This window comes from Corvus cornix, chromosome 2, assembly GCF_000738735.6.
Source record: "Corvus cornix cornix isolate S_Up_H32 chromosome 2, ASM73873v5, whole genome shotgun sequence".
Lineage (NCBI taxonomy): Eukaryota > Metazoa > Chordata > Aves > Passeriformes > Corvidae > Corvus > Corvus cornix.
The window spans coordinates 21,530,419-21,550,493 of record NC_046333.1 but is presented as its reverse complement, the minus strand read 5'-3'; the positions used below and the strand labels follow the sequence as shown (position 1 = coordinate 21,550,493).

The following is a 20,075-nucleotide window of genomic DNA, read 5'->3' as shown; positions in this document are numbered from 1 at the left end:
AAAGATCTGATCCATGGGGCTGTTCCAATGTTGCCACACTGTTCCTCTCATATTTCCTTGCAAATAGCACAAGAGAAATGCAGCTTTGAATCAGGGTGAAAGCTGGTTTCAACTCTCTCAAGTTTCTTAAGTGCCTGCTTGAGACTGCTTTTTTGGTCATGTGATGAGCAGTAGATAAGGATGGAGTGAAAAGGGGGAATACATGCCTGAAAATGCAGCTACACTGTGAGGAAAAACTTCTGGTCATCATCTACATAGAATAACATATTTCATAACATGGTCACTTTCTGCATGACATCTTTTTGGAAAAAAAAAATTTAAAGTCCAGTTTATTGGTGTTCCGTGGTAGTATGTCAGTTGAAATTAAAAAAATTTATAAATCTTGTTTGTAGAACTGATTGAAGCTTTTGGAGCTATCTGACAGAGGCAGCAGTGAGTAGGTCTATATCTGAGGATTTTTTCTGAACTTCTAGAATTTCTGGTTGTGAAGAAAGTCCCAAAAACATGGATAACGTAATGTATAAGGCTGTGCACATTTGAATCCAGGTGAAAGTAAAGTCACTGTACTGCATTACTCCATCTGTATGAATGGGGCGAAATACCTGTATCCAGCATCTCATTTTTATTTCATTCATCTTCAAAAGAAAACGTCTACATTCTTCTTAATGAAGATAACAATTCCTCTAATAGATGCTTTGCAAAATATTTGTGTATGAAGTCATGTAGCTGAAATCAGATTTGCTTAGTTTACTGTTGCATGGGACCATGTGTGAGGTCCCCAGTGGGAAATGTGTGGTTTGTAAGTAGTAAAAGCAGTTACTCCACTGAGCTGAAAAAAAGAACCCGTTGTACTTGTGTTCAAGAGGAGATCTGTAGGCAGGTATTACAGTGATGCCTTGAGTTTAATTTGGTTTCACTAGGAAACAATGCAAAAATTATTGCAGCATGTGTCTGTGCAATGATTCCTGAGTCTGCTTTGAGTCCGAACTTCTGTTCACCAAATTTGACAAAGACACAGAGGCCTGATGGCCATTAAATCCTTACAAACCTCATGGATCGGGAACAGAGTAAGGGTGGGAAACATACTTGTGTCCCACTTAGAGAGGGACTGTTTGGAGAACCAACATATTTGCATAAGTTGTCTTAAATGCTGGAAAAGCTTTAGTGAGTGTTTACGCTTTCCTGGCAACAGAATCCAATCATAACACAAAATTCTAAGAATTTATATCAAGAAAACATTTTAAACCCAGAAGGTCTTTCACTTAGGACTTTAGCCAGGATTTCAACCTAGAGCTTTTTGACTAGAAATGACATTTTTATGGTATTTTATTTAAAATCAATGAACTTTTTTTAAAAAAATCAGTGTATTCACTGGGGAAATGCAAAAAAAAGCAGGAGCATAATAAAAGCATATGTGATTTATACTAAGATATAAAAGTACTGTAACACAGCTCTTGGGAAATTAAATTCTTGGGAAAAAGGAAGATGAAAAAAGAAGGATTATGTTGGCTGGATTTTATTTCTACATTTTTACTGGTGCATTCATGCTATAAAAGCATTTAGCTGTCAGAAATGTTGATGTCCAATACAAGACATACTTTTAGTATTTACTGTTCCCGTATCTTCTACCTCACAATCTTTTTTCAACTTCTCTGAATCCTGTCCATTTATAAATAAAATCTATTAGCTAATAAATCCAATAGTGTAGAGAATACATGAGAATACACCTAGAAGGATAAAAAGTAATGATAAATATCAGGTGCATAAATTTAAGAACATTTATGAAAGGGATGTTCCTGGAAGAATATAGAAGTCCTCCTAATGACTTGAAAATAAAATATTAGTAACAAAACATCAACTTTTGTTGCTTAACATAAAAGGATGGATAGCTTAGTCATCAGAGAGAGGAACACTGTCCACCAATCTCAAAGTGCTGTGGAAGAGTCAAGGATGTATAAAAAATCCTCTAGTTTTTGTTACCTTACTGGGTTTATAGCCCTTAATTTTTAAAAATAAAGAACACCACCAACAACAAAACCTCGAAACAACAAAGAACAAAACAAAAAATCCAAAACATAACCTCAGTTATTGCAATACTTATATTTTTCTGTTCTCATCTAGTCTGAACCGGAATGAAGTGATTTTCTACTCTCAGCTTAGCTGTATGAGGAAGGTCTCATAATGCTTCGCCCAAAGCTCTGATGATGTGTTATAGATGTGTCAGCTTCCACCACAGAGAGACCATTACAGACTGTAGAAGCTACAAAAATATCTGTCAGCACCTTGTTTCTCTCATGTTTCACTCATAAACTCCCTGCCAACAGCCTTTCCAACCATATTGGAGATAGTGCTTGTCCTTGGGTGTTCTTGGGTAGGTTCTGCTTGCAAGATAAAACTGCACACAACATACAAATTTGGCCTGAAGGCTCACTGAGCATACATACTTCTACTGCTGTGATGAAACAGATGTCCTGAAAGTGGGATGAGCAGGGAGCATGACCTCTGTCTTCTTACACAGGCACTGACTGGGCACGTGGTTGTCTGGAGCAGGATTTCCTGACAGGAGAGAGTTTTGTGGGTCATTTACAGTGTCAGAGGAAAAGCAGGAAGGCATGATACTCATGGGAAATACAGGGAGAAGGTAGTGTTCAGGTCATTCTGGTGGGAGGAGTGAAGGAGCATTTCTAGCTGAAGGTTTCTAATTTTCATCAAGCAAATTGTAACTCACAAATCCCACCTGCCCATATCCTTCTTACTCCCCTGTTCTATGACAGAAACTTGCAGTGGAGACAGGGTCTTGCAGAGACAGCCGGGACAACTGCGGGAGCTGCTGATTAAGTGTTCTCTATCCTTGCTTCCCATTCAATCTCTTTATATGGGATGAGAATTTATATTCAGGTCAGTGTGCCAGACAATGTCAGTGTCTGTTTTTCCACATTTGGGCAGAGACTCTCTGCTGGCATGTATGACTGGTAAATCTAGGAAAGTGTCAGCTGCCACTGCCAGTATTTTAAAAGTGAACTGTCTTCCTCATCTTAGAAATATATAATTTTTTTGCAATGAGGGTGTTGAACATGACCTCGTAAGAATTTTCTCCCTTAAAATTCAAGATAAAGACGAGAGAAGGAAAGAGAAAACAAGAACAGCAATATATTTCCCCTCCCCCCCCCCCGAAAATACACAGAAGACAATGTACTTAGATTTTCAAGGTCATTGTGAAAGAAGGGCAACATGATAATTCACATCTGCTTTGTCATGGATGTAATGGAAATTAAAACATCCTAGCTTAGAAGTTGTAGAAGAGTTTGCACAGCAGACACTGAAACTGGTGATTCATAATGTTCTCTCCTCAGCCAAAGTTCCCATCTGATTTATGAAGTGCTGTGTTGCTTCCTAGTGGTGAAATGCAAAAGCTCCCACTCTCCTGCAGTCATTAAAGGCTACTTGTCCCTCTAGCTGGCAGTCAGACTGCCCATACCACAGTTACACATGTGCACCACATACAGATTTTATTTCATATAGTCAGTGTCCAAACTGGTCACAGGTGCCTACTGTTGGACAGCTGCAATATTCGATGCAGACTCTGTAATTCTTATACAGGTTAATTTTGTTATCTTTAGGAGGCTGGATGTTCTAGCAAGTCTGGAAATCTTTTTTTATGAAGGCCATCTGTGCCTTTGCTTCTTGCACTAATGCATATGGAATATACGGAATATGTGCAATTGTAAAGAAAAAAGTCCTGGTATATCCCCGAAGGATTAGGTAATTAAACAGCTCAAAAGGCCTCATAAGCTGAGTGTGAACCTGGCATGATAGGAGTAGAGCAAGTACAGAGACATGTCAGGGGGCTGCAAACTCAGAAACAGGACGCTGAGTTTCCAGATAGTGGTTTCAGTCTCTTGACCTGGTTAACAGCTCAGTTAGCTTTGCCTCACTACTGAGTTGAATTGCTAAATATTTCCCACTTTTTCCTCTCATCTGTTTCTGAGGAAAGAAAAACAACGAATATTTAGTGTCTATGCTGTATTTTGTATTCTCTACTGCTGTGGCTCAAAGAAAGCGATGTGTTTGAAACATAGATTTTTGTCATTATTAGGAGAACAATTCATCGAGTACACATTAAAAAGCCTTGGGTGTATGTACAAAGAAAAAGTGCCGAAAAATATATGGAAGACCTTCTAGTAGAACAACTGACAAAACAGTAGGAAAATAATGCAATATTAGATTAAAAAAAAAAAAAACAGAAAAACTAATTGTATGGAAGACAGCATTTTGGTGGTGGTGGCTAGTTTTAAAGCATTGTAATGAAATAAAGTTTCTCAAACAAGATAAAAAAGGGGGGTTGGGGGTGGGGGTGGGGGTGGGAAGGAACCCCCAAATAGTATTTTGTGGAAAGTAAATGTCTATTTAATTAACTATATTTAGGCACTTTCGCCCAGTAGAGGGCAGAATGACAACGATGTAGAAGCAGGAGCTGAAGCTGGCAAAAAGTGTTGGAAAGCGGTTTTCACAAAGGAATACCGGCCCTGCTCTGGCGTGTTAGTGAGTACCTCAGCTCCTGCTGGCTGCAGCCTGACTAGAAAGGGCTTCTGAGGTTTCCTGAGGTATCTGTAAAGAAATGCTGCAGCCTTTAATACTAGTATTCTATCCATGATTTCCAAGAGTGTGTTAATGGCAGCTAAATATCAGTTTAAGCTGGGAAAGCAGAGCCAATGCTGTTTTTCCTGGTAGTAGCAATGATGCTGGCCTCTTCCATTTCATGCAGCACATCTGGGACTGTGTTACAATATTCCGCTTCTTTTCCTCTTTTCAGTACTTGATTAAATTTTATTTGGTAGATGTGGAAATCCTTCTCTGCTTAATGGAATTGCTATAAATATTTCTTGTTAACTGCAAAATAAAAGCACTTTGGCAGCAGGGAAGAAGCAATTTTCTTACTGCACCTCTTAACTGCACTCAATATAAAATAATGTTCTATTACAGTTACAGCATCTCTTTGAATGTGGAGTAGAGACAGCAGAGGCACTGCACTGTTGAGACAGAGATGGTTTATTTATGCTGCTGGAAAGGGAGCTTATAACCTGCAGTTATCATTATTTGGACTGGAAGAGGACAGGGAAGCAGGGTCAGCTTGGCTCAAGTTTACAGATAGGGAAGTGCCTGATCTTGGCTGCTCTGAGCCTGGTTTGTTATGAAAGCCTTTGTAGAATATTGCTTTCATCTCATTTCCTTAAAAGAACATGAAAAAGGAGCTGCCAGCAAGGCTCATGCAGCAGTGGTCAGCAGTGAAATGAGGTGTTCTTGCACAGGATGAAAGTCAATGACCATGGAGTGAACGGACTTTTACAGGCATGGGCCAGGAGCAGCTCCAATAAAAGTGTCTGAAGAGGAACGGGGGAAACACTAGGTGAACTTAAGCTAAAAATAAAGGGAAAATAATGATTTCATTCAAAAGCCAGCATCCATCCCACTCCCATCTGTGTGGAGCCATCCAAGCGCTCCCTTGAGTGAGTTGAAAACAGCTGTCATAGTCTTAGCAACAGGGTGGTTGACTTCTTACGTTTAGCAAATAGCAACCACTTGAGCATGTTATTCTGACCCTTATGTACCCATGACAGTTCATTAACCTGGAGCAGAATTGGGCTAAATGTGGCAGCTGATTTACCTGAATAATTGTGTCAACAGGCATTTCTAGCTCAAAACAATAGGAAACATACATGGGACAATCCTCAATGTTAGTTGAATTAATATTACTGCTAAAATTTAAGTGGTTGGGGCCAAATAGGACAAACAATTGTAACTTCAGTCTTTGCATTCGTGTAGTTGAGATAGTCCAGCTCAAGCATCTTCTCACAGCAAGGAAGACAACAGCAGTGTGTTTATTTTGTAGTAGTGTGACTTGGGTTGGTCTTACCATACCGGTGCCTATCATACTCTTTTGCTCAAAGGACTTGTCAATATTTAATTTTGGGACATTGGAACTGTGTATTTTAAAGTGAGGCTGAGATGGGTAGTTCTGTCTATGCCAGAGGTGAGGGCCTTGCCTTTGAACTCTGCTTCTATTTTCTAGTGGTGAAACCATGGATAAAAGTAGACTGACAAACAGTGTCCTTATCTGTAACCCTGTAGCGTTTGACTCTGTTGTAGTAGTTTCCCAAAGCCTGTGTGATAATATGCCTTATATCACCTTTGAAGTTAGTTTGTGTCAAAGTGTGGTGTATCAGCTAGAAACAGGGACTGTGGGTATTCCAAATTTTAGATGAGCTCCTATAGAGAACAGGAAATACAAATGCCCTACTCCAAGTGAATAATCTTGTGCTTTAAATTACTACTTGTAAGAAAATTCTGGATTCTAGTCATATTCCTAAAGTAGATTTTAATATAGCATCCTGATAGCATCTTCTCCAGAGAAGAGAAAGTTTTGGGGAGACTTTATAGCAAGTTCCAGTACCTAAAGGGGCCTACAAGAGAGCTGGAGAGGGACTTTTCCCAAGGGCATGTAGTGGTCAGGCACATAAACTGAAGGGTTTGTTTAGATCAGATATGAGGAAGATGTTCCTTCCTTACGAGGGTGGTGAGGCCCCGGCACAAGTTGCCCAGAGAAGCTGAGGATGCCCCATCCCTGGAAGTGTTCAAGGACAGGTTTGATGGGGCTCTGAGCAGCCTGGTCCAGTGAAAGGTGTCCCTATCCATGGTGGAGGGGCTGAAGCTACATAACTTTTAAGGTTCCTTCCAACCCAAAGAATTCTATCATTCTATGATGCAGCTTGATCATCCAAGGTCTTTGGATCAGGCCTAGCATTGGGACCACCCTGCTCCATGAGAGAAAACATGAGGAGGAGGCAACCAGGATGAGGTCACACATGTGCGCAGTCCAGAGAGCAGTGCTGTGCGTGCCAGAAACTTCATCTGAAAGGAGGCTCCTAACCAAAAAGTCACAGATGGGTGTAATAAGTTAAATTATATGAATGTGGACCTCCACCTCCATTCCCATTTATAGTATATAAATACCGTGCTTGTGCTTAACAGCTAAAACAAACACAGTAGGCCTCCATGCAGGTAAGTTTTTTCTTTCCTCTATACGCCATCCCCTGTGAGCAGTGAAAAAGTATTTTGGATCCCACAGGTTTGAAATTCCACCCCACCTAAATAATTACATCAAAAAATTGCAATACAAGGAGAAAACCCAACTACCTAACCCCTACTGTTGTCATCTGCAGTCTTGAAACACTCCATATACTGACTTACAGAATGATTTTTACACCACACTGGTGCTTCTCAGATGGTCCCTGAAGCTACTCAATGGGAATGACCAGCTATCAGCAAATTCTGTAACAATTCCAACTATAACATACAGTAACAAATAGCAACAAATGCAAAGTACAGCACAATTCATAGCTCTAAATTATAAAAAATTATGGGGTTATACTTGTTGAGATAAAATACAGCTAATATTAAATCACCTTCCAGTGCCCCAGGTCTAGGAAACATGGATATAAATGGGATGAATTCTGGATGCTCCCCAATATCCAGTGCCTTAGTAGTGTTTGAAACAAAACTAATCTGGTGCAACATAGTGCTCTGCTGGCTTAAAGGTACTTAAAATAGCATAGCATTTACCTATTTATGTAAGAGAATAAGAGAGTATTTTTATTCTAACACAACCACATTAGGGAGACATTAATTTTGTCAGAGATAATTGAAAACCAGTGGCTGTAGGGCCTGTATTCTGCTTCTAACTGTGTCTCTAGGTCCACATAAATCCATTAAGAGCTGGGTATGAGCTGTAAGTACAGAATTTGGCTAGACGCTTCTTGTTTTGTTTTGATTTTCTGCAGTGGATAGGTGCAAGCTTCTATCCCAGCCTCTCTGAAGTTCAGACTTTTGCTGGGCCTTCTGATTTATTTTACTCAAATGAAAATCCTGATTCTTTGCTGTCTTTTGCTGCCACCTTTTGCAAATACATTTTGTTTGTGTCAGAGGCTGTGCTGAAAGAGCTCGTGTTTGGGGCTCTGTGTGCTACTGTTGGGTGACTGGGAAACTGCAACTAGACTGCAGCTCCACACCTTGTGTGGAGAGAATGAACAGGCTCTTTTCCAATCACCAAATCTTCCCTTGAGAATGGGAATTGTGAAATTACTGTTGTATTTATTAGTTTCGCTCCTAGGATGCATCCTGCTGTCCAAGCCTGATTGCTGGACACCTTAGATATTGTCCATCTCCTTTCTTGGTTACTTTGCCATGGCTCTTTGGCTGTAGGTTTGGTATCTGTGTAGGGTTCCTATATTATCCTTCAAGATTATTACTTTCCTTACCTTCTTACCCTTGTGTGATGGCTTATGTATTTTGTTTGTAGTGGAGGTTCCTTTATGTGTATGTATGTGTGAATAGAAAACATGACCCAGTATTAGACTCACAATCAAAATAGCATTAGCTGTGTTTGGCCAGAAAAGAAGTATATCCACTTTTCAAGCTGTTTGGAAAGGGAAAAAAATCTATCTTGCAAAGCATTTAGAAGTGTCAAAGGGATTTGGTTTCTGAATGAGGAGCTAGTTTTTCTGTTTCCAAACAAAACATCTATACTTTCAAAAATGTTTCAGGGCAATTGTTTCTGTATGAAGCACACCAGCCTATTTTTCATTTAATGAGCTCCCCCTGGAAGTGTTCAAAAGGTGTGTGGATATGGCAATTGGGGACATGGTTAAGTAGTGAACACGGTGGCGCTGGGTTAACATTTGGACTCAAAGATCTTGGAGGGCTTTCCAACCTTTACGATTCTATGATTATAAAGTACAGAGAAGAGGATAGATTAGGATTTATTTCAACTGTACTATAACGTCTTTGGCACCAGAAAAACACTTTACAGTTTCTTTGCAAATCCACTAGTACAATGGAAGACACTTGGCCATGCATAGGCCAGGCTGGTACTGCATATGAGCAATCAGTAACAGAAGCACATTGCAGCTAAAGAAACTCTCTAAGCTCTTAATCAGAACCAGTTTGCCAGTTTACAGAGCAAAGAGTAAGGTTCTTTTATTTTGCCTGATTTTAATCAGGTACTTCAAGCAAAGATTTTGAGTTCAATTTGCTTGCAGTTCTCAGATGGACTGTCATATCTTTTCCATTACTATTCCATTTGGATTTATTCAGCTTATATAGCTGTTACAGTCACAGGTAACTGAATAAATTTAAAAATTGAAAGCAGATTTGTGCATAGATTCAGACCTGAATTGCTCATGATTAAAAATGTTATCTTTTTTGCTTGCTTTTACTTCTTAGAAGAAAATTGGTAGTTCTGTTTCTGCTATGCTGCTAGAGTATGCCTTCCCAAGGTTAAAATTGGGTGCAGATATTTAGCTGTTATCATTGCTCCTTCATTGCATGGTAGGTGTTGTCTCTCTGGGCATGTTTGGCAGAGATACATAATTCTTCCTGTTTGCCAGAGCGTAAATACTCTCATTTCAAAACTGAGTTTTTGTTGCTGAATAGTATTTGTTAGGCAGTGCAGTTAAGGAGATAAACGTGAAAATAGGGTATAAATAAAATCTGACCTCTGTTGTAGACACAGGTAACTGTAATTTGCAAGCAAATCCACTGTAAATTTTATCCTATTTTGTGAAACTGTGCCATGCTGTTTGTAGAGAACTATTGCTGTCTTTGTGACAATAAAGAATCTCAATTTATTTAAGAAAATGAATGTTGCTCGTTTTCCACTGAATCCACTATGCAAGCACATTCAGCATTTTCTCCAGTTTATGGACAGCTGAAGTAAATACATGTTGCAGGAAATCCTTGTTGCCATTCAATTTCACCAAATGTTTACATGTGCCTTCCTTTAGCATACAAGTAGCCTCTGTTAGTCAAAGGGCAAAGAATGACGTGCATACATAGCTACATGTGTTTAAGCACTACCTGGACTGCGGCCTGAAGTATTAGAAGTATGTTCCTGGTATTATAACACTACATTTCAGTTTTTCAGGCCTTTCTTCAATCACATAAATTAAATGGGCTCTGTGTACCTCAAGGATAAATAACACGTTTTTTCTCATGCACAGAACGAGGCTCAAAAGGACACCTTGACCTCACGGAGTTAATAGGAGTCCCTCTTCCTCCTTCTGTCTACTTTGTCACGGGCTATGGAGGGTTCCCAGCTTACAGCTTTGGTCCAGATTCCAACATCGGCCGACTGACCAGCGCTATAATACCATCACCTTTCTACAGAGATTTCGCTGTTGTGGTTACTGTGAAACCAAACAGTGATCGTGGAGGAGTGCTCTTTGCAGTAACAGATGCCTTCCAGAAAACAATCTACCTGGGACTGAGGATTTCACCAGTTGATGACAGCACCCAGAGAATAATCATGTACTACACAGAGCCTGGATCCCATATCTCCCGAGAGGCTGCTTCCTTTAAAGTGCCAGTGATGACTAACAGGTGGAATAGGTTTACAGTGACTGTTGAGGGAAATGATGTTGCTTTGTTCATGGATTGTGAAGAATATCAGAGGCTTCAGTTTCAAAGGTCTGCTCGGACCTTGGCATTTGAATCTGGCTCTGGGATATTTGTCGGTAATGCGGGAGCCACGGGACTGGAAAAGTTCACAGTAAGTGCTGTCTGACAAATTCACATTTCTTATTGTTTAATGCATGTACTCACTACCCAAGAAAGCCTGCTTACGGTGGTTATATCCCAAATGAGGGTCAAATCACATAGGTTTTATTTTCCATACCTAGCTAGGGTTTGGGCAGCGCAGTTATATAACCTCTGGTTTAAAATACAATGTTCTGAGATCCTCAGAAGTTTATTGATAGTCCAGATATTAAGCTCACCCTTCCATTTGAATATTAGAAATTTCAAAGTAAATATGTCACATAAATTTTTATGGCCTTTCTAAGAAGGGCAGATTTCAGAGAATCCATTTTATTAATTTCTGAAAATACCTTACTATAAAGTGAAAGTTTTAAATTCTTATTAGTTAGGTATTCAACATCAGAAGGAGAATGATACCATCAAAGATAAAGATATCTGGAAGATAAATGTGTATTTTTACAGTTTATATATTATTTGTAGCTTATCAGGTGCTTTAGGAAATAGAATGCACCAAAACCACTACTACAAGGCTCCCAAGCCCTCTTAGCTTGGGTGCAAGCATCCTTCCTGCTGCATCCTGACTGAAATTCTCAGCCACTGAGAGCAGCCACTATGTGTAAGATCAACTTATTGTTGAACGGAAAGGGGAACCTCACACTTTATTTGTCTTATTTTTGTATTTCCTGTACTTCAGAACTTGTACTGTGCTTTGTGAGATTAATGTCTCTTCTAAACTAGTAAAGCAGTAGCACAAAGCAGAGTGAATCCTTTTCTTTAGGGAATAAATATGTTCTTTCCAAAGTTCAGGGGTACTGGCAGGTTGCGAACTCCATCTGGTAAGCAACAAAGTTGATGTACTTTTATCATTTGTCTGACCAGTCTAAGCACCTAGAATCACAGAGCTATATTGATTAGCAGCAAATAAGGGGTGGAAAGTGATATGCAGGAAAACTGCCTGTTGGTGCTACCTTTCTTAGGCAAATAGGAAGACTGGAGTATTGTGAATGCCTGATCACTAAGTAGGATTGAGAAACATTCAAGAAAAGGAAACCACTTTGCTATCCCACCTGGAAAACGCACGTGATGATCACTTGCTGAGATTATCACCAATAAATATGATGACAGAAATGCATATAGTGGATGACACTGTAATGTATTTCCACTGAAACAAGCTGTTCTGTATGCTATATCGAGTACGTAAATTTCAGCCAATACTCTGATTGCTTCATTAGCACTAATTGTGACTTGTACTCTAGGTTCCTGTGCCTTTATTTTTTCATGCATCATCTGTCACAATTGCTTTTGGGTAGAAAAACTAAATGCTTGAACCTCGCTCAAACTCTGTTTCTGTGCCAAGAACTGTTTACATTAATTGCCCAAAACAGAAACAAATCTCAGCAGATTGTGCAAATGAATAGATGTCAGATGCTGGTTTGCTCTGGCTAATGGGAATTCATGTGTCTAAGGCTCTGGCTGTCAGACACAAAAGGACATAACTATCATCAGATTTATTGAAACCAAAGGAAAATAAAGCCCTGATGCTTGTAAAGAAAAGCGGAAGCCAGACAACAACCAAGTACAGCTGAATCAGTGATAATGCCAGATGCTGCAAACCAGTTTTAACAGGGAAGGCACCAGCAGCCACAAGACCCAGAAAGTAAATAAAGTATCTCATACCTACCATCCCTATCGTGCAGACTTTCCTAGTTGGAGGAATCGGCTAGCAGTAACATTGGGGGAACATTACAGCTCTCCATTTTGCTTCCTTTACCATTCAGGGCCACAGATTAGAGCAAGAGGAGAAAAATGTGTTCTCCAAATGTGATTCACTTGTACTGTGAAAAAATTATCACTTCCAGGAGACTGTTTAATTGGTTGTGCTTGTTTCATGTACGATTTTTCAGTGAACTGTTCTGTCAGTCTGACATTGTTCAATATCTGAGTTGCCCATTACATTTTGAGAGAAATAGGATGGTTGAGACTACTGAGCTGTTGCCTCAGAAGGCCAGCAAACTCAGGAGGTACCAACTGCTTGAGTTTTATGGTCTTCAAAGGTACAGAAATTATAGGATTGTTTAAGATAGAATGACAAATTTTACTCCTTTCTAAAAAATTCTATGTGGTGTGTTATATGTAAACTGGTTCTTGACTTGAATATCCATCTTTGTGCCCTACATGTGCATCATGTCTAACTCTGTGAAATCTTGTAATAACAAAACATCTCCCACGTTTCTTAAAACACTTTGAGTCTTTGCAGAAACAACAGTTAAATGTTTAAAATGGAATTGTTACTGCTCCTTCAGCATGTCAGACTGAGAAGTACAGTTTGTGACTCTGAAAAAAAGAAACATTTGTTATCAGAAAATCCATCTCCTTTATTTCTTCTCTGGAAAGTTTTAAACTGGTTTCTTCCTGACCCACTTCATCACTTATTGGTATTCCCTTCCCATCCTTTGTCTCCATTTTTAGGGGCTTTCACATGCCACTTCTGGAGCTGCAACACACTTCTTCACTAAAAAAAGCAGACAGTGTTTTACAGAGTGTAGGACACAATCCAGGACTAGATCATTCGGCTGGGGAACTAACCATGCAGTGTGGTGACCATAATGTCATTGGGACATGGCAGTCATTATATTCTGGCAGCTTCAATTTGTTCTGCATTTTGCAAAAGGAGAATGTACAAACATATTTACATCTTTAAATCTGTATTATTATCATAAAATTTCATACTTCAGATCATTTTCCAAGTAAATCTGAACACAGTTTGGGGTATTTTGTTGCTTTAATTCCCACCGTTCACCCCCACTCCCCCTCACACATGCCACTTAAAATATTACTTCCTTGAAATGTTTTTGATGTTCCATGTAGGGCTCGATTCAACATCTGACAATCAAATCTGACCCAAGGGCTGCTGAAGATCATTGTGAAGATGATGACCCTTATGTAAGTATTCTTATAAACACTTCCTCAATGCCTCAGAGATTTCAAAGTAAATTTCCATTTGACATCTTTCATAACACTATATGTAGTATTTTTTTCTTGGAGACATATATCATATTTAAAACTATCGGGGGAGGGAGGGATTTTTTTCCTGTACAACCCCCAAACCTGTTTCTTAAAAAAGTATCATTTTATCTTCATTTCCTGAAAGGTCGAAAACACCTTTCAGGAAATGAACTATGGCTTTTATTTTTCTGAAGGGTTATTTTGATAGAATACTGTAAGTACTGAAGTAAGTTAACATAATGACACTGAGGCTTCGCCAACCAAAAAAAAGGGGGTTTTTTATGCATTTAAATAGCCAATTCCTTGGATATCATGCTTTTCTCCCTGACTTTTATGAATTTCCTCCCATAACTGGGTTTTGCACAGGCTTCAGGGGACAGCAGTGGCAATGGCAGCATTCAAGAACATGATGTTTCTGAGGCACAAGAAGCCCTTGGATCTTCCCGTCTTCCCATAGGGGTAAATCTATTTGATTTATTTACTTTAAAATTCTGGTTTAATATTACTCTTTTAAAGGGTGGTGTCTGGATTTGATGAGTAGCTTTCATATTTGTCAATTTCCAAAGGCTCCCCTGAGAACAACGTGCACCCATCCATGAGAACGATGGCACTGTGCTAGATAAAAAATCTCATCTATTTGACAACAGTCAGTAACCAGAGCTTGAGAAGAGTATAATACAAGATTGGGAAAATATATATGACACTTACTGGGAACACTCTTTTACTCTGCATCAATTTTTATCTCAGGAAATGCTTGAGCCAAGAGTATATGCGGCTAGTGGAACTCAGCTGAGTTATTAATCCTTGAGTTTCTTGCTTGCTTGATTGGGATTTTTTTAACACATGAGAATTTTACCATCCTCAGATTCCTGCTGCAGAGTTGCTTAGCTAATTTAATGACATGTTTTGTGAAGGACATGCACCTTTCTCTTGCCCTTCTGAACGTGCTGTGGCTCTCATTTGGTGGTTAATCAACTGGATAACAGAGTAAACAGCTGTTTCTTACCATATTTAGAGATTCTTATCACATCATGTCCCACTGCCTTTCTGTGCCAGGCTTAAATGTTCCAGTGCATTCCTCACAATGAAATTTTCCATGCTGTTTGTACCAAACATTCTTTTTTTAAATACAAGTTCTCATTGGTTCCTTTAGAGAAAATCAGTAGGTTTCTGAGAAATGACTTCACAGAAACCATGCTCACATTTGCATGATACAGCACATACTTCAGCTATTTCGCTGTTGAATCTTACTGAACCTGTGGGCAAGTACTTTTTGGTTGTGATGCCCTGTCATGCACTTACTGTGTTTCCTACCTTTTCATACAAAGACTTCAGTTTTAGACAGATCCTCTGTTCAGTTTCCCAAGAATATTTTTCTGCAGGAATTTTAACTCTTCCAGGGTCAACATGAATGGAAGAAAATCTTTTTTTTTTGTATTATAGACTTCAATTTCCCTGATCACTCTTTTTATAACTTTATAATAAATATTGACCTGGCTTCCTGCTCCTGGTGTGTTTGAATTAATTTTTATTAATTTTTTTGCCTTTTACGTATATCTCAATAAACTCATTTTGGCCTGCCTTGTGCTTTGCACAGAATCACAGACTAGCTGAGTTTGAAAGGGACCTCTGAAAATTGCCCTGCCCAATTCCCTCTTCAAACCAGAGCCAAATACAGCAGGTTGCTCAGTGAGCAGGTTGTTCAGTGCCAGTGGGTTTTGGATTTCCTCGAGAATGGAGACTCCACAGCCTCTCTGTTCCAATGCAAATTTTTTCTGACATAGAGCCTGAATTTCTTGTATTTTAATGTGTGTCCGTTGTCTCTTTTCCCTTCACTGGTTACAACCAGTGAGAAGGATCTAGTTCTGTCTTCTTTACTCCCTCTTATCAGGATCTTCTACACATTGATAAGATTGTTCTGAGCCTTCTTGAGGCAGTCCTTGCTCTCTTATCTTTCTCTAAGGGGTCAAAAGACAGGCAGCTGGCCCCAGCCAGTACTGCTACATTGGGTAATTTCTCACTGGATGCAGGATGTGCACTTTATTTTTCCTGAATTTCTGCAGCCAGCTAGGGTTTTTCCAAACGGCAGCAAAATGACCTAGTGCTTGATGACTCTCCATTTTACATCACACCACAAAATTTAATCCATGAAATCGTACTGTGCCTTGACTTTTTCTCATTTAGATACAACTGTGACTAATTCAGGAAAGATGTCTAGCTTCTCCATACAGAAAAATATCAATTTAGCTATTGTTGTCAGCTTCTGTTTAATAATCTTCATAATTACTCCACTGTTCAAAATTACACACAGAAATAGTAGAACTTTTGGCTTTTATTCCTCCTTCTGAAATATGTGATTTAATCCCAGCTGGCCACTAAGCATCAGGCAGCCACTCACCCATTGCCCCACCAGTGGGATGGGGAGAGAATTGGAAGAGAAGTCAGAAAACTTGTGGGTTGAGATAAAGAGACTTTAATAGGTAAAGCAATGATGAGCCAGAATGAAACAAGCCAAAAGTTGTACTTAAAAATGCAGTCCTGACAAGTGCACATTGCTTGTGTTTTTCTCCCTCTCTATGGGTTTGTCAAGTGTACATCCCTTGCTTTGGAGGAATGGAGCCCAAAGGTATTACACTAATTTCTCTCAAAATTCTGTATTGCTTCATACATGTGGTAGTTCTGATTACTGTGCTTTGAGGAAGGTAATCTAGCAATTCTTCCATTAAAATATGTGATAAGCCTTTACTCTAAACCTTTCTTTGGGATTTTTTTTTTAGCCTGAAGATACGTTGGCTGAGCCAGTGGAAGCCCCCCCAACTATATTGTCTTATTTGGAAGAAAATTATTTCTCTGGAAATCACAGATCAGAAGAAACCTCAGAAGCAGCTAAATTTAAAGAAAAAGGCACTGCCTCGGGTTTTTGGGTTTTTTGGGGGGGTGGGGTCATTTACATTCTCTGGTTTTGAGTCTGTCATTTCCCTGTGTATGGAAATCCACTCTCATATTTTGGGTGCTGCCAGGAAAGGAAAATCCTATGGTTTTGGGCATCCCACGTGCTAGAAAAGAATTGTCACATCATACATTAAGTCTGCAAATAGTCCTGCTGGCTCTAAAGCCATGTGGCACCTTTAAAAAGGGTTTAAGATGGGTATTTATTTGATGACCTGATACAGTAAACCACAGCCTTTAATGTAAAACTGAATACCACCACTGAATAAACAACTATATCCTACTTCTGTTCCCTTCAAAGGATGTGAATGTGCCTAGTGCACCAGTGGGGTGTTTTGGGTGCAAGTGTAGGCAGCAAAGCAATGAGAGCACTCATTCCAGTGAGGAATCCAGTCCTCCATGGCTAGAACAACTTCAGGGCACTCCTAGAAAACATTAAAAAACGCTAGTCATATTAATAAGGCCAAAGACAATGTTACAATTTAAATTCTATACATACTTCAGATAGTACCTGTTGTACTTAACTCTTATTTTTTGTGTTACATGGGTGACAAATAGGAAGCCATTAGACTAGAACTAGAGGAAAAAATGATAATGCAATACAGTCCATGACCTTAAAATAGACATTTGTTTTGTAATTTTACTCTCACCTTTCTCTTTTTTTCTTTTCTTTTAAAATTTTCAGAGCTGTTAAATGACTAAGATTAATTTTTGGAATATATTTTAGTCGTAATCTGAATAATTTCTTTTTTCATACAACTTGCAGCATCAGTCTCTGATAAATACCTCTGGGCAGGTTTTATTTTGCACTCTCATTAATAAATAATTATTTTATTTAGATTCAGCTGTCATGGAAACTGGACAAGGCAACAGTGAGTCTACCACTGTCACACAGAAAATGTTAAGAGAAGAAGATGGCTCTGGTGCTGATGTTTTGCCAGGAGTAAGCAGAGAGGAGGTCTGTATAATGGGTTTATTACATGCCTAATCTTTTTGTCCCAAGAACAGGAAAATCCATGAATTCCAGGTGTTTCTCTGAGTTGGTACCTTGATCTATTCCATCTTAACAGCATGGAGAAATAGAAGATACTTTCTAAGTTCTTGAATGTCTTTTCATGACATCAGATTGAAAAGCACTTGCACTGTGCAGAAGTTTGGATCTGAAACCATTGAAATGGGCTTGAGATTTTTGACTAAAAAATGAATTTGTTCTTTCAGTTTTGCAGTTTTTTCAGTTTGAATTTAAGAAAGTGAGAAACAAAGAAAATAGCTGACTAAATCCTCATTTTGCCAGGACCAGGAATAACTGTAAATTACATTCAAGCCGTCAAAGCTAGTCACATTTTTTAAAGAACCCTTCATCAAATCCCTTATAAAATTAGATTCTCCTTTTGGCTAGGCTCCTGTGGGTGTGGCTCCTAGACAAGGAAACAAAGACCCAATGCAAGGCTGTAGCCTGTCTCTACAGTCAGTTATGACAGCTTCTTTTTGCCTGAAAACACACCGTGTCATGAATGACAGAAATTTAGAATAAAATTTCCACATTGTGTGTGTTTCGTTCAAATGGTTAAGGTTGCTCCTTGCAGGGTCTTCTTGTGTTCCTGTGTTTACTGTGGTAAAAGATAGCAAGTGGTGAAGCATTAAGTTAAGGATCATCCATAGGAGCTGACATACAAGAAATTTCAGTATTTGTTGGAGAACTCCCCAATATAATTCCTCTAACATTTTCATGCCTGCGTTCACATTTTTTTAAAGCAGCACTTCTAATCTTAGCTTATATAAATAAATAGATAAACTAAATACCAGATAAACTATTACTATTACCATTTCTTTTTCTTTTCTTTTTTAGGACATTTTTCTTAAATAAAAATCCAGTCTTGACTTAAGAAGTGTGACACCTAAAGCTTAAATCTACTGTGACAAGTAGTTTTGCTACTTATCTTTACAAGTTTTCCTTGACTTTATTTCGATTTCTACATATTTTTCACTACACAGATACCCAAGATGACTATATATTATGATAATGACCAATCTTTTAGAAAATAATAATTAAAAAAAAAAAGTTGTTACTGCCACTTCTCTCTCAATTTTTATGTGTACCCAGTGTTACTCCTTTCTAGGTGCAGAATCCAGCATTTGTTCTTGTTTAGTTTGATGCTATTAATCACTGCCCCAATGCTCCAAGCTACCCAGATCTCTCTGCAAGGCCTCCTGTCCTTCAAGACAGTCAGCAGCACCTCCCAGTTTGGAATCATCAGTGAACTTGCTCATGGTGCATTCAAGCCTGCATCCAGGTCATTGATAAATACATTGAACTGGCCCTAGGACTGATCCTTGAGGAACACCACTGGTGACCAGTCACCAGCCAGATGTGGCCCTGTTCACCACAACCCTTGAGCTCTGTCCTTCAGCCAGTTCTTCACCCAGCACACCATGAACCCACTCATCCCACAGTCAGAAAATGTGCCCCAAAGGATGCTGTGATGGACAGCATCAAAAGCCTTACAAAACCCCAGGGAAATTACATCCACCTCTGTCTCTTCATCCTTCATGTGGGTGACTTCACCATAGAAAGGTAGTGAATTAGTTAAGCAGGACTTTCGCTTTGTGAACCCATGTTGAGTGCTCCTGATAAGTGCAGTGTTCTTTAAATGCCTTTCAATGGTACTCGGTATGATCTTCTCCTTAATTTTTGAGGAACTGAGATTAGTCTAACAGATCTGTAGTTCTTCATCTTCCCTTACACCCTTTTTGTATGCTGGAATAACACTGACTGTCTTCCAGTCAACAGGATCTCCCAAGACTCCCAAAACCTTTGGTAGATGATTGAGAGGTATCCTGCCATACCATCTGCTACCTCCTTCAGCACTCTAACACTGTATCAACAATCCCGTTATCTCATTCAGGCTATGATCTCTACCCACAGTTTAACTAAATAGATTCTCTTCTAACGCTTCTCCAGATGGGAAAAAATTCTTTGAGAGTTACTCAGGATGTATTTCATCCCTCCTAGTTTCATTAGCTGCCAATGGAGATCAAAATATTCCATTGGTGCTATAAAATATGAGTAAATCCTAGTGCTTATTTCAAAATACAATACTGATTTATGTGGGTTTTTCTGTATAATGTATTTTAATTTAAATATGTAATAATGTCCAGGCTTCATTCCTGGAAGGTCTTATTTTGTTCCTGGAATATTTAAATTATTCCTTCTGTTATTCTTACTTTCTCTTAACCAAATACTAATGTTTAGCAATATTTTAGTCTTGCTGTTGTCCATTTTTACTCTTTGTTATCATTGCTTCATCTTCTGCAGCTTTTTAACCAGTATGTAACCCTCTTTTGTTAGAGTCATAGATCTTGGGGAAGTTGGCTAAAACACTCCTAAACATGTCTATCTTAACTCTCACAATTTTCTCCCTGACAGATTGAGTACGTGAAAATGATATCTTTCAAACCTGCACTATTGACTTAGACTGTGCAGATTGTTGTGGATATGAAATTAGATCATAGTCATTTGCATTTAGATG

The 20,075-nt window shown here is 38.9% G+C and overlaps 1 protein-coding gene across 3 annotated transcripts in view; it reads left to right on the top strand.

The window, feature by feature from the left end:
- The window catches only part of COL15A1 (collagen type XV alpha 1 chain), a 116,005-nt gene that overhangs the window by 27,480 nt on the left and 68,450 nt on the right, over positions 1-20,075 (top strand). For all 3 annotated transcript variants that reach the window (XM_019285794.3, XM_019285795.3, XM_010398566.4), the window contains exons 3-7: positions 10,056-10,603; positions 13,459-13,533; positions 13,963-14,055; positions 16,374-16,500; positions 17,385-17,503. In XM_019285794.3, coding sequence (XP_019141339.2) covers positions 10,056-10,603; positions 13,459-13,533; positions 13,963-14,055; positions 16,374-16,500; positions 17,385-17,503 — 962 coding nt within the window. The remainder of the gene's footprint in view (positions 1-10,055; positions 10,604-13,458; positions 13,534-13,962; positions 14,056-16,373; positions 16,501-17,384; positions 17,504-20,075) is intronic.